At 44.9% G+C, this 26,960-nt stretch overlaps 1 protein-coding gene and 1 long non-coding RNA gene across 2 annotated transcripts in view; one reads left to right on the forward strand and one right to left on the reverse strand.

The window, feature by feature from the left end:
• LOC128137788 (uncharacterized) overlaps positions 1 to 26,960 on the reverse strand; it is a 112,777-nt gene that overhangs the window by 17,727 nt on the left and 68,090 nt on the right. The gene's annotated exons all lie outside the window — the stretch shown is intronic.
• On the forward strand, positions 7,410 to 9,252 carry LOC128137787 (heat shock transcription factor, Y-linked-like). The gene is made up of 2 exons (XM_052778980.1): positions 7,410 to 8,006; positions 8,676 to 9,252. The coding sequence occupies exons 1-2, from the start codon at positions 7,443 to 7,445 to the stop codon at positions 9,189 to 9,191; spliced, it is 1,080 nt and encodes a 359-aa protein (XP_052634940.1). The 5' UTR covers positions 7,410 to 7,442; the 3' UTR covers positions 9,192 to 9,252.

Raw genomic sequence — 26,960 nt, forward strand, 5'->3', positions numbered from 1 at the left:
CACCGCAAAGCAAAGGACAAGGATAAGACACAAACATCACCCGATGTGAAAACCTCAACTTGCTGTGATACCTATGCCAGACTTCACCTGGCAGCTGGTGTCCACTCAGACAAGATGCTGGGGAGTCAGGGCTGGTCACACACATGGTCACCAGAAGAATTTTTTCGAACGGGGCAAGAGGGGAACGTAATTCACCACCAGATTTAAGGAAACTTAGTCACATGGTAATGTGGGTAAGTGACTAGATGGATTGTCAAAACAGAAAAAGCTCTTAGCATGAGTCCTTTCTTTTCAAAATCACCTTGCTTAAGATTTACAACTCCACTTCACTGACTGGGAGTGAAATTTAAGCTTAAAATCCCTGAAAACATGACCCTGTCCAATGAGATGATAAATCAATGAGGTGAAGAAGCATCCATTCATTTATGTAATTATTTATCTCATGACCTAAGATAAAATGTAATTTAAGTTGGTCAAAACCATAGGGAGAGTTAAGCATCTAAGGGAATAGTTGTTTAAGTAATATTTTTTTTTTTAAAGGTTTTGGATGAAACGACACTGCAATCAGAAATTTTCAAAACTCCTCACAAACCAAGAGCTCCCCAACCAGAAGGCCCCTTTTTTCCCTGCTTGTGCCCACTGGTGGTCTTGGTTTCACTGGACGCTTGCAACGTGCAGGCTTGGAAGAAACTCCCTGGCAGGGCTGCTGCACTGAAGTCTCTGAGCTTCCTTGGTGCTCCGCTTCAAGCCAGCTTCCCCAGGTAGATTGCCCAACAGCTGGAAACCTAGTGTTTCTAAGATCCACTCAGCTATTTTGCCCAGAAAAACGGGGGCAGATCACCTAGTCAGTAAGATCTTGCTGTTTTGGAGGCTGACCACGAGGAAACTTGGAGCTGCACTTTGGACTCTGCAGAAGTTCAGAGCCTGAAACACCTTCATCTCAGCGACCTTGGTTTCATGGGAAACATACCAACTCCAGTGACACTACTTGCAGATACAGCCTGAGATCACACGAGGCAAAAACCCACAGTAAAAAGGAAGAGAGGACGCTTGGAAGAGACTTGCAGCTGTGAGGCGTCGAGCACTTATTGTTGTGTAACAGGAAAATTCTCCAGTGCCATAAAGAGCACAAAGATGCTGTTTATATTCGCTGCCTGGTTTCAGCAAGCTATTTTGTACTAAATTTCCCTGCTGATCCAGCTGCATTGTGATAGCAGGTGTCTGCTAACATCAATCACATGTTATTGCATTCTTCCCTTCCACCTTCAGGTGTAAGAGACACAATGCATCACTGTACAATAGGAGAGGAAGAAGACACTGCCTAATTTCCCATAGGATGCAATATTTATCCTGTAAGTGCGGATTAACTGAATAACTTGCTAGCTTTGTGTCAAGGCTTGTAAGAAGTGGTGACTAATCCTAGCTAGTGGGGATTAACAATGTTTGCTGTGGGAAATGTGCCAGACTTTTCAATTATATCATGTCTTACAAACAGACTGCAATAGTTCTACATGAATACAACTGTGTTATTGCCACAGCACAGTGATAACAGGGTACATCCTTTCTATTTTTTAATGCCACAGACTAGAGCAAGCCCCGGCAAGAACATCACATGGACAGACAGCAGTACCAGAGCCTGTTCTTCTCTCAGAGTAGGGCAAAAGGAAGAGAAGGATTAGGTGTGCAGCCAGGAAGTCCTGAAGTTACACATTAAGAAGCTACGGTTGAGTGTGCATCACCTGTGCTACGCTCATAAGTCGACACACACACGCTTTCCACAAGGAGGGAGCACCAGAAGGCCATGCATGGCAGCCTTGAGAAGTGGTGTTGAAGACAGGCTCCAAGCAGCACACAAGGCCACTTTCACAGTTGTGGAAGATCACACAACCAGGGCCTTCGTCATCATTAAGGAAAAAAGCAGAGAGGTAAAAACTGCTAAGGAAGAGTGTGACCACTCCAGCTGGTGCAAAAACCGTAAGCAGCTCAATTTAGACTTAGTTACAAGAACACTGAACTGAAAGCAAATGCAGTACCACAGTTCATTAATTCACCACTTAGGTGCTAGGCTTCCTATGGGACCCAACATCTACCGCAGCTGCAAAGTCAAACACTTGCATTTAAGTCCCCATTTTCAAGCCTGTGCCCTTTAGAGGAGTGTGGTCTTGGACTGAGCTGCTGACCCATGAGACAGCTACAGATAGCCCTCTCCATATGAGGACTTCACTCTAAACCAGCTAGTTCCAGTTAAGAACAATCGATCTGAGCAGGACAGCTGGGGTTCTGGTCACCTCAGAGAGGAGGCACTGAAAGCAGAGGGGAAGACCAGGATGGTAACTGTGGTGGAGCAGCACTGCTAGGACTAAAACAGAACTGCAAGAGCTTTCCGATGTTGTTCCACTCACTTTTTATGGTCAGCCACAACACTTGGGCAAATATAACTAGTATGTACTAAGCAATCCCAGAGGTCCTTGCAAGAAACCTTTCCTACATGTCCTTTTCCAAACAGCTGCACAGGGCAGCTAGAGTTGCAGAACGCCACAGTTACAGATGGGTTTGGATGCCAGAAGTGAGGCATGACGTGGAGCAGGGCTCAAGCTGCTGCATACCCCAGGCCTACCAACTTGGGGACCCCATTTGCCTGGCTGCACCTAGTAGCAGGGTTGGGCAAGAAAACAGAAGCCTGAGGTGGGAATAAGGCAGGAGCAGTTGTAGGGGGGTGGACAGGAAGGACAGGGAGACCAGAGGTGGGTAGGCTTGGGCTAGGGAGGAAGGTGGTGGCAGTGAGGCCTACTCCAAAAACACTGGGCTTTGCTGCTTCAGATCCTTCAGTAAAATGTGGAACAGGAAACCTACTGTCAACTTCAAGTAAGCTTCGGTCATTTCCAGGCTACTGCAAAGAGAGCTGCTGCCACAGCATTTGGAAGTCCTGTCTCCACCTGTCCACTCCTGCCTGCCTTGTACTGAGCATTATGTTTAATGAATCATGCACCAACCTCCCTCCTTGATTTATTTGCCAAAAAAAGATTTGTGTGGGGTGGCAATTAAAGAGGTAGAATGTGATATTCATCAGTTTGTGTGCCTCTGAACCTGACCACATCCTGGTGCAGCAACTCCTCACAGGTGTTTAGATGCTGTGGTAATGGGTGTTTGTACAAAAAATACAACAGAACAATTTCAACACCACCCAGTGAAGGAGAACTTGCCTTTCTGTGCCACAGAGAGGGGCTCCACAGCTGTGCCCGGGAGGCCAATAGGAAAAGCAGTCACATACTAACTTCCCTAAAACATGCTTTGATGAATAAGCTCATTAACTCTATTACCAGGCACTGTTTCCAACCTGCTGTGGGACAGAGGCCACCAAGGGCATGGACATTAAGCTGTACATCTGAGGGTCCCAAGCCCAGACACCTTCAAAATGGGCAAACATCAGGAGTTGGGCAGAAGTCCCACACCACTCCAGCTAGCTACACATGGCTAGTGAAGGCCACATACACGGCTGAGTCAGTGGCCCGTTCCCTTTTTCTCTACAACTTTGACTTCCTCACAAAGAATTATATTGGCACACGCAAGGTGAGAATAGGACATGGGAGCCACCAACATCACTCTCCCTAAAACTGTAGGAAGCCTTACAGCAAAGCTTTTCCTCTACTAGTGCCCACAGAACATCTGGACCAGGACTCTTCCACTCCATGCCCAGACACTTCCCCAGCCTCACAGGGAGCTGAACGCCTGTAACAGAAGAGACAATATCTACAGTGTGCCATAAGGAGGGAGCAGGAGAAACAAACAGTGCTGCCCACATGTAGCCTAGGCCAGGCCCCTGCAATAACAAGGGATTTACCAAACAAAAATGGAGCTAAAGCAACTTCTGCCTGAGTCTTGTACCAGACTAGCTTTTTCTTCTGGCCCTCCATCAGTATGGCTCACAAACTCACCCCAGTCATATCTACCTCCAGAGATCCACTCTGACCTCCAGAAGAGGCGTGCCTGCCCTCACCTCCACTAGGTAATCCATCCTTCCTACCCATTTCCCACAGTATTTAGTATTCAATGACAGTTTGGGGATGTTCCTTAAAAACAGCCACATTCACTTACCATGAGAGTCTGCAAACCTTTTGCCCAGTTCTTGCATCCCAGTGCACTCCTAACACCACAGAAACAACTACCATGATCACCATGCTCTTCACTGGACTTGTAAGCAACAACTGACTTGCACAGTCTCCTACAAAGGTCAGGCTTTTGTGGATCTGAATTACAAACTTTCCCTGGGACTCTGCTGGACTTGACAAAGGACAGTTATTACACCACCAAAAGCAAGAGACAGGAGAAGAAAGGGGAGGTTCCTCAGAGAAAGAGGAAGAAAGAACATGGCCTGGGCAGTTCCATTCCCCACAGTTTTTTGATCAGCCTTCAGAGATCTCAGTCAAATGCAGGATTGTAATGAAAACGTTACAGTGGATAATATTTTACAGATATAAATTGTACACACCAAGTACCCAGTATATACTATATAAAAATATTTTAAATAATTTTGTACTAAAACCCATACTCTCTTGGAAGCAAGTAAAAAAGAATATACTCATATTCTTTGTTTAGCTCGCTTCCTTATGTACGGTTTGTATTTTCTTCTAACACAGTGGTAGGAGAGTTGTGAAATACAAATAGCTTCTCTTTTTACTCTTCATCATTATGTACAATATTGACTGCTCCCACTCACTAAGATTAGCTATATTTTGTAAACAGCAAATGCACTTTAGCAGCGCAGATTTTTTCCAAGACTTTCTCAATTCTGCTGACGTAAAACTTTGCATTGATCTATTAAAATCACTCTTTTGTCTAAGTACCTTCTAAAAGGCCGTATTCCTTTTCATGACAATGACCGTGGTCTTTAACCTGTACTTTTCACCACTGTTACAAAACTACAAAACCCAGACCTACTACACCACGTTTTTGACCAAGTTACAATTTTGTTTGAGAATAGTTGACTTGTGATGACCCAAACATTCTGGAAAACATTCCCTAAATCTTGGCTCTTTTCTTATTTTCCAGGTTTGATGGTCTAACCATTCTGGCACTTCTTGTCCAGAGATATAAGAGCTGTATAATTTGTGAACCTCCTTAACGGGTTGGTTTCACACTTGCCTTTCTAGTATTTAGATGAACATTTTAGCAATGTCAGATATTGTTTAAAAGTCTAGCCCTGGTACAGTATAAACATTATTTTAAAGTATTTTTCTAAAAACCCTGTATGAAATGCCTGTGTCCTTCAGGTCCTGAATATACAGTTGATTTCTCTAAGTGGTGATTTTGGGTATGTCTTAGTACAGGACCTCATTGCTTATTCTATTCAGCCACAATGATCATTCTCACTGGAGCGTTCAGCTTCTCAGGCAAGAATTGAATGCTTTTTTTGGCACTAGAATGGTTAACAGCTGACATGATATTTTTAAGTTAGCTATGTCAATTATTATGTCAATATTTCAACTTTTCCACTGGCTTGGGAGTTTAGTGTTGCTTTTCCACTCTAATGTTCTAATTCCTCTTGAGCAACACCCACCCCCCATTTGTTCAGCTGTTTAATAAACCATTTCCACTTGTACTGTGTGTGTAATCTATGCCAGAAACATTAGCTGTAGATTTTATAGCTGTTACTTAGCTGGTATAAATATCATCACTCAGTCTTAATTACCAAATTTCTGCAATATACCTTTAGTGTCAACGATTACACTATTTAAAATATGAACCGGTCAGTGTTGTTAGAGCATTTTCTCATTTGACGAGAGATTTAATAGATTTTCTTGGATTACAGATGCTTTGGAGAAATTAGTCTTTGAAACGTAGACTGTCCAACTGAATTGTTTCTTAATTACAACAAAGAAAGTGTTGTTTCTCTCAGCTAAGACTACTAAGAATGTAGTTGCTCTCTTCAGCATTGCTTTGATAAGCAGATAGTCTGTGGTCACTCCTTCAATGTGGAGCATATAATGGTTGGAAATGGAGCTGGTTCAGTGTGAGCACTGCTGCCTTGTCAATCTCTGGCAGAAATGAGTTAGAGGCAACAGGTTGGCCCTGGCTCCTGTCTTGTGCTAGGAAGTAGCACCTTTAGAGCAGGAGATGTCAGGAAAAGGAGTCTTTGTATTAGAGAGAATGCTTCTTCATTGCATTAACACAGTGAAAATGTGTAAGATGATGCTGATCCTGTCACATCTTTGCCTAATAGTTTTCCTCCCTTCTTTCATTCTGAATCAGTTTTGGGCCTCTCACTACAAGACAGACATTGAGGTGGTGGATCACGTCCAAAGAAGAGCAACAAAGCTGGTGAAGGGTCTGGAGAACAAGTCCCATAAGGAGTGGCTGAGGGAACTGGGGTTGTTTAGTTGGGAAAAAAAGGCTGAGGGGAGACCTTATTGCTCTCTACAACTACCCCAAAAGAGGTTGTAGCAAGGCAGGTGTCAATGTCTTTTCCCAAGTAACAAGTGATAGGACAAGAGGAAACGGCCTCAAGTTGCACCAGGGGAGGTTTAGATTGGATATTAGGAAAAATTTCTTCACCGAGAGGGTTGTCAAACATTGGAACAGGCTGCCCAGGGGTGTGGTTGAGTCACCATCCCTGGAGCTATTGAAAAGACATGTAGACGTAGTGCTTGGGGACAGGATTTAGTGGTGGACTTGGCCGTGTTAGGTTAACAGTTGCACTTGATCATCTTAAGGGTCTTTTCCAACCTAAATGATTCTATGCTTTTCAAGAAAAGTTTTTCTTCCTGCTGTTTTGTTCAGTATTTTAATACCACTTGAAAAAGCTGAGGATTGGGTAAATGGTCCTCCTCCTTTTGTCCAACAACTTCCCTGTGCTTTGGACTACCTTCTCCTATACATAGTGGAGGCTTCTTCCTACATAACTTGCAGCTACTCTTTGTGTTTACATCACTGCACAGATTAGGTACCTAAAATATCTTGGATCATGTTTCCTTACAGACACCATCTCACTGACAAGACAACAAAGAGCATAAGGACATTTCTGCATGTATCAGAGGTGCCTAGCTGGAAAAATTCCTGAACAGGGCACTGGGATGCCCAAGGCTGCAGCTGTCCCCACTCCTCCCTATGGACCCACTCCTGGATGCAACCGCACACAGCACGGTCCTCTCACTGCCTACAGCCCTTCAACACAGCTTTATTGACTTCTGGGCTCTGGAGTCCTATCACTGGTGGCTCTGGGAGTGAAAAGCAACAAGTGCTCTTCAGCAATTTCTTCTCTGGCTGCTCCCTTCTGCCAGGGCACCACTGTCAAGCATCACCAAGATGTCGCACTGTGATGTCACCGCTATGCAGTACAGGCGTCATAGCAACATGTCAGGATGTCCCACTGGCACTCACAGTCAGCCAGCGCCAGGAGGCATTTGCTTGCTGACTGTCAGGAGAAGGCCTGGCTGTCCAGGGCGATGGCCAGTGAGGGAAACTTTGGTCCCACCGGGACAAAAGAGATGAAAAGGGAGCTGCCTGCTGCAGAAACACCATTCCTCTCTGCTCCGGACGAGCTGGGCCAGCTGCCAGACATGACTTCTCCTGGCCCTCCAGGACAGGGGGAAAGAGAACCCTGTGACACTGCCGGACGAGCGATAAAGGAGGAGCGGGATGTCCAACCTGGCAGTGATGGACACGAGGCCAAACGAGTCCCTCCTGTTTCCACCAAGGGAGCGGGCAAAGCCAATCAATTCTCATCCCTCTCCTTTCCGGAGAAGCTTTGGAAAATAGTGGAAAGTGACCAGTTTCGGTCCATTTGGTGGAGTGAGGGTGGAAAATACGTGGCCATCAATGAAGAACTCTTCAAAGAGGAGGTGCTGGGCAGGGAAAGACCTCTGCGGGTTTTTGCCACACAGAAGATGAAGAGCTTTCTTCGACAGCTGAACTTCTATGGATTCACCAAAGTGCGACGGGATTTCCGAAGATCTGCTTACCTGCCTGAATTCCTGGCAGAAGAAGATGCAGCTTCTGCTCACAGCCAGGTACAGCAGTTACTCTGCACATCAACTAACACTCACAATAGTCTTGGGGAAGAGAAGGACCTTCACATCAAATAAGGCCTCGTAATAGAGGTGATGGGGTTGGTAGCGAGCGGTCTGTTTTTAATTTCCTTCTCAGGTCGTTTTCAGGAAGGTTGGAGTTAGTCTTTCTGGCTCGTAGAAGTGCAGATAAAATACAGTTGGGCTATATCCACTGAGTTTGAACCCGTTAAATGGAAGGACAGACTCAGCATAACCTGATTTCTTTTAATGTCTTTGCTACGTGTCTTGCTGTACCAAATCCGAAACCTTCCTGTGGCACCTGCTGAATGCCAAGAAGATACATCTAAGGACCATAGTATTACCTGCCTGCTCATATTCACACTGCAGTTGCTGAAAACTAGTGGTATTTGGCTTTCGATACTAGTTCTTGCGCTTTTGAAAATCCTACACTGCTCTGCTCCCCAGTGGTAAAAACCCAGGGGTGGCGATGACTGAAGAGAACCATCACGTAACGTTTTAGCCTAAGCTTTAGTTTTCAAACAGCCCTCCGAGGCCTTTTCAGTATCCAGGCTTGTCTTCTGAAACTCAAAGTCTTAGTTCTTGAGCTGGGGGTTTTCCAGCCTTGGGAAGGTGGCAACTAACTCTTCTCCTTTGCTTTTTTTTTTTTAGATACTCTACTACTACAACCCCACCTTTAACAGAGAGCACCCCCACCTGCTGGAAAAGTGCAAGAGGGGAGTTGGCCTCAAACGGAGAGCCCCGCATGCACCAGAGGTGGATGAAGGGCACCCCTCCAGAAGCCCAGATGGTCAGCCTGCAAGGGACACGCAGGCGTCTCCACCCATGATGATCGCACCCACCAAGCGACGGGCTGAAGCACCTCCCGGCCTCAGCAGCGCCCATCCATCTCCACTGGCAGCTGCTCCCAGGCTTCCAGAGCCTGCCAGAGCAGCAGGCATCGAGAGGTTCACCCCTCTGGCCCTCTTCTTTCTAACACCACCAGGCAGCCAAACCCCACATGGCCTCCAGCACGCTGCTCCGTGTTTTGTGATGCCCGTGCTGGCAGCAGCCTCAGCTCTGCCGAAGCCAAGGCCACCCCACGGCCAAAGCCCCAGAGTCCGCCACTGCCCCACCTGCACCTGCAGCCCCAGCCCTGCAGATGCAGGCAACGCCGTTGGACCCTAGCACGGCACATACTAGAGAGAACACAGAGAGTCAATAGCCAGTTGATAGTGTCTAATAACTTTGCTAATAAATAGAGTTTAATAGACTTGGTAAGAAACAGAGGTTAGAAGAGTTGATAATAAACTGTTGAAGAATAAACCTTTTCCAGTTGTCCTGTCCTGTTTGTACAGCAGAAGCCCAGACTGAGTTTATAGAATCACCAGACTTTCACCCATCAAAGTAGAAGCAACAGGTCCACAAGCACTTTAATCATTTTGCCTAATAATCAAGTTTAGATTTTTAGATTTTTTAGCTTTTATACTTCTGTTATAGCCCTAACTTTAAGAGGGATCATCTCCAGCTGCTGGAAAGGTGCAAGCCAAGAGTGGGATGCAAAATAAGAGCAGCAGCTGCATCGTGCCTGGATGCAGAGCTGGATGAAAAGCATCCCAGAAGCCACCAAGGTCTTCCGCCTGCACGGGGAACTGCTGCTGGGGTAGAGGAGGCGGCGTTCGCACCAGCTCCACCGCAGGACACACAGGTGTCTGCTCACAGAAAGTACATACTTGCCGAGATAAAACAACTAATCGCTAAAGCACGTCCCCGCATTCACAGACCCCGTACACCTCCAGACACAGCTGCACCCCCCCCACTTCCCGACCCTGCTGGAGCCGCAGGCAGGGAGACCTTCTGGGCCGCCCCATCCGCGGCACCACCACCCAGCAGCCAGGCCCCGGCTGGCCTCCAGCGTGCTGCTCCGGCACCGCACCAGGCTGCGCCTCCCGCACCGCAGCTGCCAGCTTTGGCGCCAGGGCTGGGCTTTCCCACCTTCCCCCCCGTGCAGCCCGGCCCAGCGGCTGGGCTGGGCCCCTGGGCTGGCCTCGCTCCCTCCTGCAACCCCCGGCTGGCAATGCCCGTGCCGGCAGCAGCCCTTGCCGTGGCCACGCCAACGTCACGCCACGGCCAAAGCCCAACAGACCCACGTTGTCCCACCTGCACCTGCGCCACCAGCGCTGCGGCTGCAGGTGATGGGGCTGGACCCAGCGTGGCACATGGTAGAGACAGTATAGATAGTCACTACAGAGTGAATAGAGCCTAATAGCATTGGAAATAAAAAGGGCCTAATAGAGTTAGTAAGAAATAGACCTAACAAAGTTAGTAATATAGACAGTCTAATGGGGTTTATAATAAATAGAGTCTAATAAAGTTAGTAATAAATGCAGCCTAATAGGGTTGGAAATAAACTGTTGAATAATGAACGTTTTCCAGTTGTCCTGTCCTGTTTGTACAGTGGAAGCCCAGATCAAGTTTTTATTTCACCAAAGTAGAAGCAAGTGGTCCACAAGCAATTTAATGATTTTCCATAACAGTTAAGCTCTAGATTCTTAGCGTTACTGAGTAAAAGAGGGATAATGTTTGCATGATGTATGCACCGAGAATGTTCTTCCTAATGGCAACTTCTGAGCGAAAGGGGTATGCCATCAAAAATTTTGGAAACTACAGCTCTAAGGAATAAGCTTTTTAAAATTGCCCTGGTTATTTAAGGACATTTTTTCATAAGTTTGTATCAGAACCATGTGTCATTGCCATTTTTAAGACGACACCCTTCAGAGAAGGCAAGGGAATGATTACTCAGAGGCAGGTCCTGACCAGTATAGCTGTGCATAAGCACGCAAAGGAGATGGAGAGAGAGTCATTTGGCTGGTTTTGGATGGGAAAGCATCATCTTGGTAGTCTTGGGAACAAAGACCATAAGCACAGCTTGCAACCATCTGACCCCAGGCTATGACTTGCCCTTCTCAGAGCACAACAGGACTAGGTGTGGGCAGTGCTGAGCAGAGATCCCGCAGGAGAACTCAAGCTCTTCAGGAAGTGGTGTCTGACTCAACAGTGAGGCAGCATGCAAGCACAGCATTAGAGCACTGTGCTATTTTAGGGACTAGGTCTTGGATGTAATTTAACACATACAGCGCAAACTAGAGTCATCACCAAAAACTTTTCCCTGAGAGCAGCTATAAGGCCTATTCCCAGTGATTTGATGATAGGGAAATAGCTACCATTTATTCTTGCAGAGCTTGCTTACTTTGGAAGTTTAAGGAAGAAGTAAGCATTCTTCACTTCCTGTCCTGATAAACCAGGTGATGTTGTTCTGAATGGTTTATCATCAGTGCCTTAGAGAACACCATTTCAAGAGAGAGATAAAGCTTGCATGCATATCATTTCTTCAGTGACCACTTTGAATATGAACTGCTATTTAAGTGCAAGATCTTATCTGTGCATAGTCACAAACATACTGGCTTCTTAGCAGGCTTTACCCAACATGCCAACTCTCCCAGTTTTGCTTTCTCTGTTGTAGCCTGTTCCAAAGCAACATAGTAGAAGACTCACACTACTTTGCTTACCAACTATAAGCCATGTAAATAGACGAGTGCTTCATTTGTGTGCACATACATCTGATAACAACATATAGGGCAAGCTTATCCAAAAAAAAAAAAAAAACCCCAACCTTTTTTTTTTTTTTCCTCATGAAGTGGGACTGAGTCTCCACAAAGTGGCTGTGGGATAGAAAAGGTCATCTCCTGTGCACAGGCACAATATAAGCCTTGGACCTGAAATGCATTTATTCTGGGTATTTGATCTGAGATATCACAAGGGACCTCTTTTTCTGATGTTAGGTTGTTCCGCGCCCTCAAGATTGGTATCCTCCTGGACACTAGAAAATGGATTCACTCAAACTCATTAGTCCCTTCCCTGACCTGTGACTCCCCACTGTCACCAACCACATACCCTAATGCCTCCAAACCCAAGTTAGTCTCACGGTCACGCTGACCAGCTTCTCTTCATGAAATATTCTAACAGGCACATAACTTTCAGTCTCAGTAGCTTGGCTATAGGACTGTAACTGATTTAAAAGAACCACCTGCATGGTGTACAGAAAAGGTGCTGTTCTCTCTTACAGTCAGGGATGGGGGAGGAAGGGGGAAGACCTTGAAGTCTTCCTGTAAGTAATAGCTTTCACCCATATCTTCAGCCTTTAAAAAATTCTGTTCAAGGGAGAAATACTACAGCCACTGTGTCCAAAGAACTTTGCTTCTATAATAACCAGTCAAGGCCAACCAAACAATCTCTTTCAACTTCAGCAGTGGCTGGATTGGGCCCTTAAACTGCAGCAGTTCAAGGCAACGGGCACCAACAGAACAAACTAAGATGTTGTTATTGTTTCTGAAGTTGTAAGCAGATTTTTAATGATTTGGAAGAGCACTATTGTTAACAGCTTAGTTATACTGTAGTAACCATCAAAAAGGCATTTACCTAAATTTCCTGCACACTGATACTGATCAGAACAGCCTTTAAATCATGACCCTACTTCCTATAAGCACATACAAATGTGTATAGAAGAGCACTATCATAATTCAGTGACTGTTTATACCAAACTGCCTAGGTAAGTACTGACTTTTCAGAAGGATCCAATGAAAAACAAAGCCAAATGCCAAATATTTGGGAAATATGGGTATTTAGAAATTAGATTACAACATCCATGTCAGAAATATCTAGAGTTGGAAAAGCGTAAGGTAAATTGCAACATCAATTCTACCAAGTAACCCTTCCTCTCCAAACTCACTTTGATGTTCTAGACAAATATTTCAGACTGCAGATCAAACCCAACTCTTTTTTTGGCAGAAGTGGTTTTTTATGAAGAATTTCAGCAGTCAAGGACTTAGGGGTTTGCTTCTGTAGACCAGTAAGCAGGTTTTCAAGATAATAACCACCACAGCTATAGAGCAGGGAGCACATGTAGCACTGTCATTGCATTCCTCTCCTGACCAGCTCTGGCCTCTGTGCAGGAAGGAGCACCGTGCCTGGTATGGGAGACTTCAGAAGAACACATACTTGCCTTAACAGTCTCTTGCAATTTGTAAAATTTTCTCCCTTTCCCAGCAGTGCCAGAAAGACTGAATTAGTGTTTAAGCTACTTATATATATATATATTTCTCACAACTGCAGGTTCCTGGTGTCTGTGCGTGCTTTCAAGCATCCACATCAGTCAGCACAGCAAGTTTCTACAGCTATGGCTCAGAAAGAATTATTTTGCACTAGAGAAAAAGCTAGACTGTGGCAGCTTTGCAGCTTCTTCCAACTGGAAAAGGAGTTGCTGTCCTCCCAAAGACATCCTCCTAACACCGCCAGGACAGGCTTTTTGCAAGACCTTTCTTCAACAGATACTACAAAAAAAAAAAAAAAAAAAGGTACTAAAAACGCAGAACTTTGACACAAACCTCCAAAGGATAACACTGTCTCATGGGGCAGACACTACTCTTCTCCGAAAATGCACGCGCAGCTTAGCTTTGTCCTCTCCCTGCAACAGCTAGGATGGGAGCATCATAACTTTACCCTGGCCTCCTCAAGGTACACTACTCAGGAGATGACTTTGCTTGGACAGGCAGGTCTGACTGTCTGAGGCTGGATGCTTGCAATCATAGCAGGGTATCGTAGAACAAACCTTACACCAATTTTGCCACTAAACAGCAACATCCCCGTGACTGAACACCTTAAAGGCTGTGGGGAGCTCAAGGACTTGAATTTGACTACTGTGAGGGCTGGGAACCCACCAGGAGCGTTTAATTTCTGTGAAGTTAACATTTCTGACACAGAAGAGCCTGACCTGGCCAAAAGTTAACAGCGAAATTGATTGTTCAAGGTACAGGGACGGAATAGTAGAAATAGGGCCTGGAAAAAGCAAGTGTTTGCTCTGCCTGGAAGACAGGATACTGCCCTGGGGGCTTTACCACAGTGCCTCATGCACTCAGGTATAGTATTTCCAGAGTGTATCAGCACTATCCCCCAGGGATTTCCTCACTCTTGAGATCATACATTGCAATGTGTGACAGCCTATTCATGGTTTTCTCCACAGCATGTCCCAGGCCCTGCTGTGGAAAACCAAGGACTTACAAAGGAGAAGAGAAATAATGACACCTTTTCAGTTCTCCTACACTGTCGCAGATAGACCATTTGCAGAGCTTTCTTCACAGATGAGTTAATTACCTCATGCAGTACATCTCCTGTCACTTACTCTGAAAAACAGGCAGAAGAAACAGAAGATAATGGACTGTGTGTGAAAGGGTATGAAACACCAGGGTCAGGAATGAGAGGGGGAGGGCTGAGGAGCAGAGATTCACAGCCAAGGGCTCTGCTCACGTTATGGATTCACCCTGGGGCCTTGGGCAACATACTTTGCTCCTGTCCCCAGCTAAGGTCAGGTAGAGCTTTCCATATGATCTGTGGCAGAAGCAAAACACTTAAAGAAAGCGAGAGAGAGTGGCTTGTCTGCAAAGCAGCCACAACACCATTTCCAAGATACTGAGGACCTCAGATGAATGGAGTTCTATCTCTGTATACACTTAATTATCTCATTTAGTCCTAAGATAAACAGCAGGAAGCGTAAATAACTTTATGGCAACATATCAAACAGGACAAGACAGTCAAATAGTTTCCCTCTCCAACCCTGCTAATTCTGTTTCAGGCTGCCTCTAACTACCATTCCTCTTCCTCTGACAGGGATTTTGGGGGGTGAAAGAACATAGGTGGAACAGGAACTCCTCTGAGAGAAGATAGGAGTCACAGGCCTCATGGGGTGTCTCTTGGAGATGGCTCCTTGGCCATGGACTACTTTAAATTTAAATGCTTACTGTCCCTCGGCACCTTTTTTTTTTGATAAAATATATTGATGGAATAAGCTGTTACAGCAACGCAGCAGGAAGCAGAGTACATGATGCAAACTACTGAAGTCAAATATAATTCACTGGAAGCGAGGCAGACTTCTCTTCATGGGGAAGCAGGGCACATGCTTGACAAGGAAAGCTGGTTTAGCCCAGGCCAGGTAAGACTAGAAGAGAAAGTCACATCCTGGCTGTGGAATGGGAAGGCAGACAAGGACTCCGTGCAGACCAGGACTGTGGAGGGAGATCAGTTAGAGGTTAGGAAAAGCAGCATCCATGACCAGGATGAGGGTGGTGTTCCCAGGACAGCCTGTTGCACAGCTTTTGAGCATGAGTTCAGTGCAGTCCTCTGCATAACGTAACCTCACCCTTCATTTCAGCCTCCTCTTCCTCCCTCCCTCTCTGCCTGTAGTGCAAGGGGCAGTACGCTACCTGGGAACTGCCAGGGAGAAGCAAGAGAAATAATCCAAGCATCTTCCCAGACTGCATGGTCTGAGCGAGGAACTGTTTTCTTTTAGGATCAAACAGGGGCTCCAGCTGTCGCCCACGAATAAGAGGACAAGTTCAGTCCATGTCAGCTAGTCAATGGCCTCATCTTTTCCTCCTCATGCAGGACCTCTGTCTCCCTATGCTCTCTCTAGTCAATAAAAAGGCAGAAGACCTTCAAGGGGTGGGATTCAGCTCCCTAAGAGCCAAAGCTGACTGCAGAAGGCAGGCATTGTGGGCAAAGGGAAAACATGCCTCCAATACAGTTTAATGCCAAAGATCAGGTGACGGGAACCTGCCAAGAAGAGGCTTATGCTCCTTTCCTCCTCAGAGAGGGACAGTGAAATTGGCCAGAGACAGCAATGGGCTGATTTGACTGCAGGGAGCTCCTGCTTAACATAGCTGTTCTAAAGCTGCCACAAAGTATTGTCTTTATAAAATATTAGGTAGAAGTAGGTGCTAGCAAAATTGAGGGGAGGAGGAAGAAACCTGGGGAAGTACTAAAGGCTCCGATATATCTCTAGCGAGAAGCGCTCTCTCTCTTACTAAGTCAAGTTCAATCTACCAAAACTTTTGTTGCTATTTTAAATGGATAAAGTGTGAAAGTTTTTAATCACAGAACAGTGATTTAGGAGATGGAGTTAAACAGACGTTCCTGAACCAGTCAGGTCTCTGTCTGTTCTACAGCAGGGTACTTTGTTAGGAGAAGGCAGGATGTTTCTGGGCCAGTACTGTACGGAGCTCAGCAACACACTCCCCAAGCCAAGGGGAGCACAGCACAGCTGTGATTATCAGAATGGCTTTGTTTCCTACACATGCTACAGAGTATGCATTGAAATGAGAGATGTTTATTAATTGTCATATGAAACCATATGAAATCATTAAGACGAGCTAGAGATTCTAGTCCTGACATGGTCTTTAATTCTGAAACCAGTATTTATCTCTGCATGACAGAAGAGGAAAGATTGGTAGACTGTAATGAAAGGGAAATGAAAGTTCGGGACAAATTCCATTTCCCTGCTGTAGACCAGTTACAGTCAAGATACTAACAGCTTGGAGAATACGCAAGGAAAAGTGGAGAAAAATTATAAACATAACATAGGAAGTTCAGACCGTCCCATACTGTTCCCAGCTACTCAAAAAGAGATGATACAAACTGTTTTCCACATCCTGCTGTGTTACACTGTTGACAGAGCCCCTTTTATTTGCCTGTTGGTCCTTTAACAACAAGCCACATACACGTGGTATCACCAGTTCTTCCTAATCTCTCTATTGATGCCTGCACTCACGATGGGCCATCTGGGAAGCCTATCAGAGGTAACAGCAGAGACTGGACAAGATACATTTGCAACTTTTTCTCTCGTCAATCCTGGTGCCCTGGACAACAGCAAGAGTTTTGCCCATTGACTTCACAGGCATGTGGGTTGAATACAGATACCAGCTAAGCAGGAGCAGGGATAAAATCCCAAATTATTCATTCCTCACAATCTTTTGCAATGAGCTCCAGGAGAGCTCCTGTACAGTGGCAGCAGCAGTTCTGGCAGTGGCAACGTCATTTAAGCCATGCATTACTGGCAGGCTGGCAGTGAGACAGCAGTGCCAGTGGGAAGTCAGGCCTGGACAGATGGGGAAACCTTTAGACTTGTGGCAGTCTCAGACCAGAAACACCATGTCTCTGAGGATGCATCTGAAAACACTGAACCAGTGGGTGGAGGAAGCAGACAATGGGCATAAACAAGAATCTACTTGAATTTTGCCATAACTCCCCAGCTGTCCATATGTTATGGCCTGTCAGTATGTTTTTTAATCAGGAAAGCAGCAAGGAAGAGCCCTTTCCCATCATTTAGATTCATCTGCCCCAAACACCCACTCAGAGCGGGTCGCAGGCCGAAGAGGTCTGGCCAGGTTTGCAGACCCCACGTGAACAGATCAGTCATCATGGAGCAACAGGAGACACGTGTCTACGGCAGACGGGCACAGTAGCCTCCATAAGCAACTTACTCATCTGCTCCTGTTCCATAACACAACCTGTCTGCTCAAAATTGTGTGGAAAATCCAGGGATGACTGGGGCAAAGGCTTCACACACTGACTCACATATGTACCGCCTGCACCACTCTGAATTTTCTCAAGCCCTCATATCCTGGGATCCTGACAAAAAAAGCTTATTCCAAATATTGAAGAGAACAAGGTTGAAACATGCTAGTGCAAATCCAGCCTACACAATTGATCCATTACATTCAACAGGAGTCTTTTCTCTGGCTTCAGCAGGCTGATTATCAGGCCAAAGTTAAGGAAAAGGGAGAGATGATCACCAACTTCTTGGAATTCATACAGTTTACAGCAGCTTTGATCTAGCCATGCTACTTGATGCTGAAGAGAATAGGACAACAGCCGTGAACACTATTATGTTTTCAGTACACCGCAGCATGTCGGGTCTGTTGTGTCACTCACACTATAGTCCTGAACACTGGATATAGAGGAGAAAAACCATGAGAACCCTTCACCTTGAAATACAGCTTCTCCACAGGACACCAAACACCATTTAACCATGTGCCTAAATTCACACGCATGAGCAACCTCACTAAAAGCAGGTTGGAAGTTGAGCACCAGCTTTTTTAGATCAAGCCTCAAATGGCAAACTGAACCTTGTCTAGAAAGCACAATTCTGATTTGCAGTATGGTTACACAAATGCTTCTCCCAGCTGAAGCTACATACCTCCTAGCTTCTATTCCAGTGCAAATTCCAAGGAGTAGATTGAACCATGTGCATGTCTGAGGATGAGGCAGATGAGAGGAACAGGGAGAGGAGGAAACACAGGGCAAGTCTACACTGTACAACAGAGCACAACACAACACTGGGATAGCAGTGCTGGGAAGCTGGATTGCCCTGTACACACATGCTGAGAAGTACAAAAACTATATAACAAAACAAAAAATAGTATTATATGTAAAACTCCAACACAGCAAAATCTAGGGACAACATCATTCTGCTGGTCAGCAGACGTACCAAGTGATTCCTTGGCATGCGTGTAATAGGTTGGTAGGAGCACAGTGTTACAAGTAAATGTAAGGCAAGCAGAAGGCAGGGGAGGAGAGGGGGGCACTTCCATGACAGCCCTTAGAGGGGGGGGAAAAAAAAAAAAAAAAAAAAAAAAAAAAGGATGAGGAGTTGTAGTCTGGGAGTTGTTACATTTTGGGACAGCTGTAGTAAACCCTAGGGAGACAGGAAAAATTTAAACAATGACAAGTACCTAGTGTTAAAAAGGCCAGTTGAGAAGCATGGTAGAGGGTTAAATCATGTAACAAAACAGATGACTCCTGTAGCTTGCTGGTGCTCTGCACAGTCTTGGAAGCGGTCTCCAGCACCCAAGATAGGTGGAAATGCACACCCATGCAACACAGCCGTTCACAATGCTCATCCCAAGGGCCACGTGTCCTTCCAGCTCCTGTTCATCCCCTACATAACTTAAGGCAGCCATGTCTCCTTTACCTCCCTCAAGGGCAGGATGGAGGAGGTGACACGGGACTATGTGTTCACAGAGTCCTGCCTGTATTCCCCTCCCTGCTCTGGCCAACATGCCACCAGCTGCAGGGGACAGACCTCAGCGATGGCTCAGTACCCTGCAGTGGAGCACTGAAAGGAGCTAGAAGGAAACAGGCCCACAAAGGCCTGACCTTTTACTCTTATTTAATTGCCATTTTTTCCAGGAGCTTGTTAAAACTACAAATAAAATTAAGTTTCATACAGATTTTTGTGCCAAAATGGGAGGAGGGGAGAGGGAAAAAAAAAAATAAAAGCCCCTCTTCATAAAAAAGGGAATCGTATATCCACAACTTTAAAGTTGTTTTCATAAGTACTTTCAGAACAGGAAGTTCATTAAATATGATCCTTTCCCACAAAGGTCTCAATTTCAACAAAATTTTCTAATAAAAACACTTTCATGGAAACATTTGTGGCCAGCTTGCATTTTATTCTATTCCTAGGACATGCACCTTATGGGCCTGGAAACAAGATGGTAGTTGTAGCGGGGACAGGCAAAGTTTTCACTTTAGCAAGCAACAGTTTTGCTTAAGGACCTTTCTCTCACTCAACAATTGGAAATGCTCCATTTCACATTTGATTTCTGCTAGCAAAGATTTTCATAACTTCATGGAAAAAGGCTGAGCCTGATACTTGACTGTACCTCTGCCTCCCCAGGTTCAGAACTGAGCCTTGACACTTATACATGATTTCGCCATTTCACCACTCAAACAAACCAAAAGCCAAGCCTAGTCCTGCCAATATCCAGTCTCTGGAGCTATTAACCATTCCCTATTGCTGTGGGCCTTCTTTGCAAGTGAGACTGGTTAATCAACAGCTGCGGGTCTCTTGGTATTCTTCTGCTCTTTGATACCTTCCCAATGTCTTTGTCCCCACCAGCATCAAGGAGCCAGTACATACAGAGGCATCACAATCCAATTCATGTCAGGACAGGGAGGACAAAGTCACAGATATGAGAAGATGGGATTATCTGCTTGGCTGCTGCTTGCTCTGGAAAAGTTGCAAAGTCCAGGACAGTAAATTTCCACTGAGTTTGCATTTTTTGTGAGGTAACTCTCAAATTATTTTAAAAACATAAAAAATGCAAACCTGCTTCTGACAAAATCCCATGTAAACTATGTCACTTGTGACTAAGTCTGTTAGAATCCACTAACATGCCAAGGAGCTGGAGGCTTTTGTTCAGCAAATAGATTAAAGCATGTGCCTGTTTCAACCTGAGCACAAAGGAAGGGGTAATGCTCCTCAAGAAAGCTCTGAGACCCAACTCTTCCTTTGCAAGGCCACCATGCCCACTAGCTTCATCTCCTCAACATTCCAGGTGTCCCAGAAACAGAACAAAGCAATTGCTTCTCTCTAAAGAGCCATCAGCAATAAATACAGCAAGGCAAGCACACAGCTAAGTAGCCAAGATGCAGATGCACTGGGGAAGCATGGGCTCTGCTGCTCCACCTCCTTCCTCCTGATCGCATCAGTTGTGTTACACCTGATACAGGGCTGTGTCCAAATAGGAGCTGCATACAAGCCACACTCCTACTGTTAACAACACCTGAGGATGAGGAGTTCAAATTATTCATTCAAGTGTAGGGTATCCTTGGGTACCACATTCCCATTGGTTCACCTCTTCCATGTCCAAACTGCATCCCAGGCTTGGAATTGGGTGAAGCTCAGTTCCATTCTGGATGCATCCACGCTGGATGCAGGGAGTTTGGTCATTGTTTCAGTGAGCACAGTATTTATCCCAGACTGAATCACATAACATGGCTGTAAGAACAAGACCAGAGCTGAAACCGAAAAAGGGAGAAGGCATTGGTTTTGATGTATTTAATTTGCTGTTATCGGGGCCCAATTCCAAGTCTCTTCTACAATCAGCAGAAACACAAAAGAAAATAAGCTCACGAGCTTACGTGCTCACTTCTCTCATGTCTTTTGGTTTATGTCAGCTTACTAGTTAATACTTTAAACAGGCTAAAATGAAAACACATTTTGAAATTACATGGATGTTTTTCAACACAAGTTTACTATTAATTTGATGAAGGCTGCGTCAGATACGGCCTGCATTCAGCTTCCAGGTACATCTTCAGGATAAATTCAGCAGTGATGTAAGCAGCAACACAACTTACATCTCAGGTAAGAAAACAGATTCAAGTGGTTAAATATTATCACTATCCTGTTAGAAGACAGGAGCAGGACACAAGGAAGAGTTTATATTAAATTAAATATAAGTTATTTATATTAAATTTTATGGACAAAGGTAGGTGATTGTAAGAAAAGACTATTTTAGAACATAAATTATAAGAAGAGATTCAAGACCAGCCTATGATGCTGCATTGAGATGATGCTGTATGCACCTGCTTGGGACTTCCCTTAGTATAAAACTAGCTCAGGTGCAAACCAGTGGCCTAGAAGTAACACCTGACTCCAGGTCCTGAGCCACTACAACATTTATCCCCTAGGTCCATTCAAGCAATCTGAAACACATGCAATAGTTGAAGACTAAAATTTCCACTTAAATATTTTCCACTACAAACTGGTTTACACCAAATCATCCCCTGCCAGCACTCAGTTGTATCCTGCTGCTCTGTTTATCACCACACACTCTCAGGAAGTCGTGAAGCAGAAGGGTCCATGATCAGATGTAGACCAAAACAGATTCCCAAAGGGGCAGCATCTCCAAATCCCCTCATTGAAGACACTTTCCCAAAAGATTACCGTACAGCAAGCTATTTAGACAGCTGAACTAAGGTGTAGCACCTTTTTTCCCCACCCCTAGCCAAATAAGAAAAGCCCTTCAAATGGCTTAGGTTACTCTTTGCTGCAACGTAAGCCTGATCAGAAATGTTGCTATGGGAGCCCTGAGAAGTCTGAGCCCACTGGCTTGTCTAGTCCCAGGTCCAAGATTCCTGATTCTCTATCCTTTAGTCCCTTCTCCTGAAAGCAAACACTTAACCATGGTATTTCATTAAAGGTACCTTGCCTGGAAGCTTGCTCAGATTCCCCATCCCCAGAGCAAATCTGGGTTTTCTAGGTCAAGGATGGGAGATGAGCTTTCTGACCCACCTCTCACTGGCAACACTGGTACCCCCAAGATTTGTCTTGCAATCTCCTCCCTTTGGTCCCTGCTTCAGGACAGCAGAACCCTGAAACCTTGCCCTAAAGGCAAGCAGTGCTTTGTGCCATCCTTGTTCTCCCTTTCAGCAACAAGGGAAGTCTCTCCTGTCCTGTTGGATCTAACTGGAAACAAGGGTTTGGGACCTCCTTTTCCAAGGATGAGGCAAGGCACTCAATTGAAATTGCAGGATTCAGCTTAACACAGCCTCTTAAGGAGATCAGAGTTTAAAGGGACAAGTATTCCCATTCAGTTAAACAGGAGTGACAACAAAGGGGAGCTCCAGTTTCCCTTTCATGGGACTCAGCCTCATGAACTCAGTGATGGTACAATACAGCTCTCGATGGCAAGTGCTTGTCCAAATGCTGCAAAAATTGCTCTCAAGTTCACCGACTATTCCACAAGTCCAGAAATCCTGGTATGAAATTAAGTATTGGTGAACAAATCCATGCAAGTTTTCCTTCAGTTCTTTTTCTGAACCTTAGAAAGGACAAAACACTAGGGAAAAAAATTTGAACATGTATCCACACAGCTATCAATCCATGCATTTCTCAACTGCTCAGTCTAAAAACTATACAGCCACACTTTTTAGGAAACACATCTGAACTTTAAGCAGCAAGATCTCAACATGATCCAAACTTCAAACTGCATGTGAGAACTATTTGTAAGACTAATCTATCCTAGAAAGTTTTGCCAGGGCTGTAATTGTTGTGGAGTTTCGTAGACACACATTTGTTTTAAATACATTAGCAAGCAAAAGGCATAGGAACACATTCTGCAGTGGAGGAGAAGGGGATCATTCGTCCAGGCAGTACTTGTTCTGTTCACTGATAAATATTCTTAAGGCAAAAATAATTTTTTTTTTCCTCCCGAAGAGACAAAAGGGACCGGTCCAGCTCCCATTGCACAGTGTGACTGAGTTGACCAAGAGACCAGACCTGCTCCAAGTGAGCCCCATGGAGCAGGCTCTCAGAAAAATGGGAAGCTCCCCTCATTTGAACTTTTGGAAACCCTCCCATCCCTAGTAGTAGGGACACACCAGCAAAAACACAGGCCACAACATCATTCCACCAGAGCTAGTCCCCTGGGTCCCTGCCATGTCTCCCCCAGCAGACAGCCAACATCCCTGCCACCTGAAGTACTTTCGTACGTAGCTCACAGAAAACAGATTCTCCAAGCACCTCAGCACAAAACTCCCTGGGATATTTCCCCAGATGTAGTTGAGCACAGCAGCATGGTGACAGTGCTTTGAGCATGTTTTGTGAAGTGTGCTAGCATTAGGCTGGCACCAGCCCAACTGCCAAGTCACCCGGGGCAGCTGCCTGCCGAAGCCAGCCCTAAGGACTCATTTCCTCACCAATAATTTCTACAATGTTTGGGCTCCTCACTATTTACCTTAAACCCCAGCCATTTCTGTTAATCCAGTGAAGGCGTGGAAGACTCCTACAACTATCATGTTGATCAGCAAAAGCTCGGCAACAGCTTCTCTGCAACTCTCTGCCTGGCACAGGCCTCCTCTTATCTGTGGGCCCTTGGCAAACAGGGCACTGCTGGCTCTCTCAGGCTAGCCTTTGCCTCCACCACCTACCTCTCTGTTTATGTTACTTTCCCAACACACTTGCAAATATGATAAAGGTTAATCTGGTACAAAAGGTAAATAGGGTTACACAAAGCTGGATTTAGCAATTTAGTTTTATTGGCCACTAAGGAAGGTAATTCTTCGATGCAGGTAATGAGGAGATAGCCAAGCCAGATAAAGGATCTGTGCAATATAAACATCCTCCCAAAAGCCTGCTCCCTGCTTGCATAAGCACTGTAATCATGAAAGCAATTCTTAATGGAGCCACTTGGCAGAGGCCCTGGTACAGCAAGCTGTGAGCCTCTCCCTAGCTGATGGACCAGCTCCAAGAGCATGTTACTACAGTGCTGCAATGGGGGAGGAGAAAGGGCAGGAGGGGGGAAGAGATTGAAAGCCGGATTGAGTCTGCAAGCAGTGGCACTGGAGCAGGGCCAGGTCTCCTCTAACATATCACCTGTGTGGCTTGAAGCAGGCCAGTTATCCCTCTGTGCTCAACTCTGCATCTGTAAATTGAAATTGATGGTCTTCCTTTTGTGCCCCATCTTTCATAGGTAAACTTTTACAATGAAGGCTGTTTCTTACATATAGGTAAATGCTTCTGTCTGAAAGTGTTACTGTCACTCAGAAACTTGCAATAACATGCCTGCTAATAAGTGACTTCTCATTTCTCCTGACCTTCCAACATTTGCCCTTTGCCTTAAAGAAGGAAAATTAAACCAAATCAAGATCTGAGTTTCCTGTGCCAGCACTCTGCCCTCTTTCACCTCTCTGTACCAAAACCTAGGACAATCCACAAGGCTGAACAGGAAACCTTTTGCACCCTGTGTTTTGTGCTGTTTGGTTTTGTTTTCTCCTTTGCTATAAAATTTAGGATGTCCTCCAAGGAGCACAGAAGTGCCAGATCTGGCTTGTCTCTCAGCAGAAAGATCAGCAGTGTTTCACACTTTCCCACTGCATGGCTTCCCATCAAGGCAATGGCTTGGGCACCGCACAGCGGGACACAATCCTCAGCAGGTTCAGTCTGTTGCACAGCTCTGGTTTCCCGGCAGTCCCAGGACTAATACACTCAAGGCAGGGGGAAGTCTCAGGAGAGTCTCTCTCCCTACACTTTCCATGAAAGGTAAAAGAAGTAAAGTTTACTTCACACCAAAAGTCACAAACTGCAAGACAAGTCTAGCAGTCACTTGCTCCTCTTAACGTGGTTTTCTTACCAGGGCAAAAGGGGCCTCATTCCCATAATATACAGCACGCATTTACCAGCTGCAGGATTGAATCAGAGTCTAGGCATTCACTCAAATATCCATTATGCTGATTTCCAATGCCATACATTAAGAATTCCTCCTCGCCTGCACTCATTTAGCTTTCAGCAGGGATCTTCATTAGATTGGCCTAGGAATTTTCCCTATTCTACGCACTCTAAATAATTGTTGATAAATTACCATATTGGGAGTAATAGTGTGATCTATTGAGAAGTATTAGACTAGAACTAGCGAGAACTTTTCTAGTCCACAGCTTGCCACTGGCAAACTTCAGATGAGTAACTGCAGTTTGTATGCCTCTTCTGCCTTCTGTAAAACACAATGAAATGTATTTCTGCAAAGTGTTTGAAGATCTATGAATAAAGTGCTACATGACAATTTGGGGTTATTATGCAGAGCAGGACCCACACTGGTCTACATAACTGGCCACTCACCAGCTGTATCAGAGATCCAGTAGTGTTATATGGGCCAACAAGAAATTATCTCCAGCTGGCAGGCAGAATACATTTAGACTGACTATGCTTCTGGACTTTGAGATTTTTTCAATAGGCAAGTTAAAACTGACCTTTTGCAGAAGTATGAATCATACCTGTAAGGATTATGGACCTTTTCTTTCAATCTGGAGCTTGATCTTAAGCCTTCTAAGTTAACACAACTGTTTGCATCAACATCAATAAACTACCCAGCAAGAATTTACTCACCTAGGCAGCCCCACTGGCACAATAAAGAAGACGGGCTGCCTTTATAGGACTGGGGCCTATAGGAAGACCATAATTTTATTTTCCGTTCCTTAAAAAAAACCAAAACAAACCCAATATCTTTATCAGCATCCATGTTTGAGCCAGGACACTGGGCTAAGGCAGCCACTTCAAGTATATACTGCAAGGATTTACTAGCAGAGGTGATAGCATACATATCCTCATGGTGCAAAACCTACTCAAATGTCCTTGTTTTTCTCATTCACCCTTTCACAAACCACCTTTAAATGATTACATGTCACAGGCTGTGAACAAGCAGTTATTTCTTCACTGGAGACAAGAGGAAAGTTGCCAGCACCTTGAGTTTTGGTTCGGGTTTTTTTGCAGCCACCCATTCGGCACCAGTACCTTGATACACTCTGGAGTGGTATTACTAAAGACAGACTGATTTTTTTTTTTTTTTTTTCCCTGAGGGCTGTGACTTTTCCATACTTAATCAGCATCTTAAAGTATAGCTAACCTGCCTTCTTTCCTTTTCCTTATGCCAGTCTCTGACCTATGAGCTTGCCTTATTCAACTTTCAACTTCAAATCTTATCACCTTTGACTACAGAAAAAGTAACCCTGTCTGAAGTTACAGTCATTTTCCATCTTCAGGACCAAAGCTGGTTTAAACTGACTGACCTCCACTGGAATTTAGGAAGCTATCTTGATTTTTTTTTTTTTTTTTTTTTTTTAAGCAAAAGATCTGTTCCTCTATGTGGTATAAAATAATACCTGACACAATAAAAACCTTATCCCATGTGTTACTTAACCGAGTGAGCAAAGGAGCAGCCTGGGTATTCTTCTGAGAGATCAAATAACAAGTGTTCTTCTGCTGATAATAAAGGCTAACTTAAGCCACCACAACTAATTCATAGTGCAGGCTTGACACTTGTTTATCTGGACAAACAATTATGAAATGTTCTTTTGTCCTTGTGAGTACTGCGTAGGCAAGAGTCCTGACTTTCTGGGTTCCTTTAAAGGGCCACTGTTTAGGTACCTATTCATTGCTCAGGAAACAAGAGATGCCTTGGGCAGACTCTGACCAAGCTCGAGGACCCCAGTTTCTTTCTACCTCCCTTCACAGGACAGACTCCAATCTGCCTCCACTGGAGATTTGGGGTGCAATTTCCCAGAAGTGGCAGGGTGAAGCAAGAAACTTATGTTTTCCTGAGGCATTTAGTTCCCTAATGGCAAACTGTAATCAGGCATACAGGAGCCCTAAGTAGTTTTTGAAAACAGAACTTGGGAGTCTAAACAATTTAAACACTTCTGTAATTTTTACGCATATTTCTGAACCAGGGCTTTAAAACAATCTGCCATTTTTCTCATTTAGAAATTATTAATAATAATAACAGTAGA

Source organism: Harpia harpyja, chromosome Z (assembly GCF_026419915.1).
Source record: "Harpia harpyja isolate bHarHar1 chromosome Z, bHarHar1 primary haplotype, whole genome shotgun sequence".
Taxonomy (NCBI): Eukaryota; Metazoa; Chordata; class Aves; order Accipitriformes; family Accipitridae; genus Harpia; species Harpia harpyja.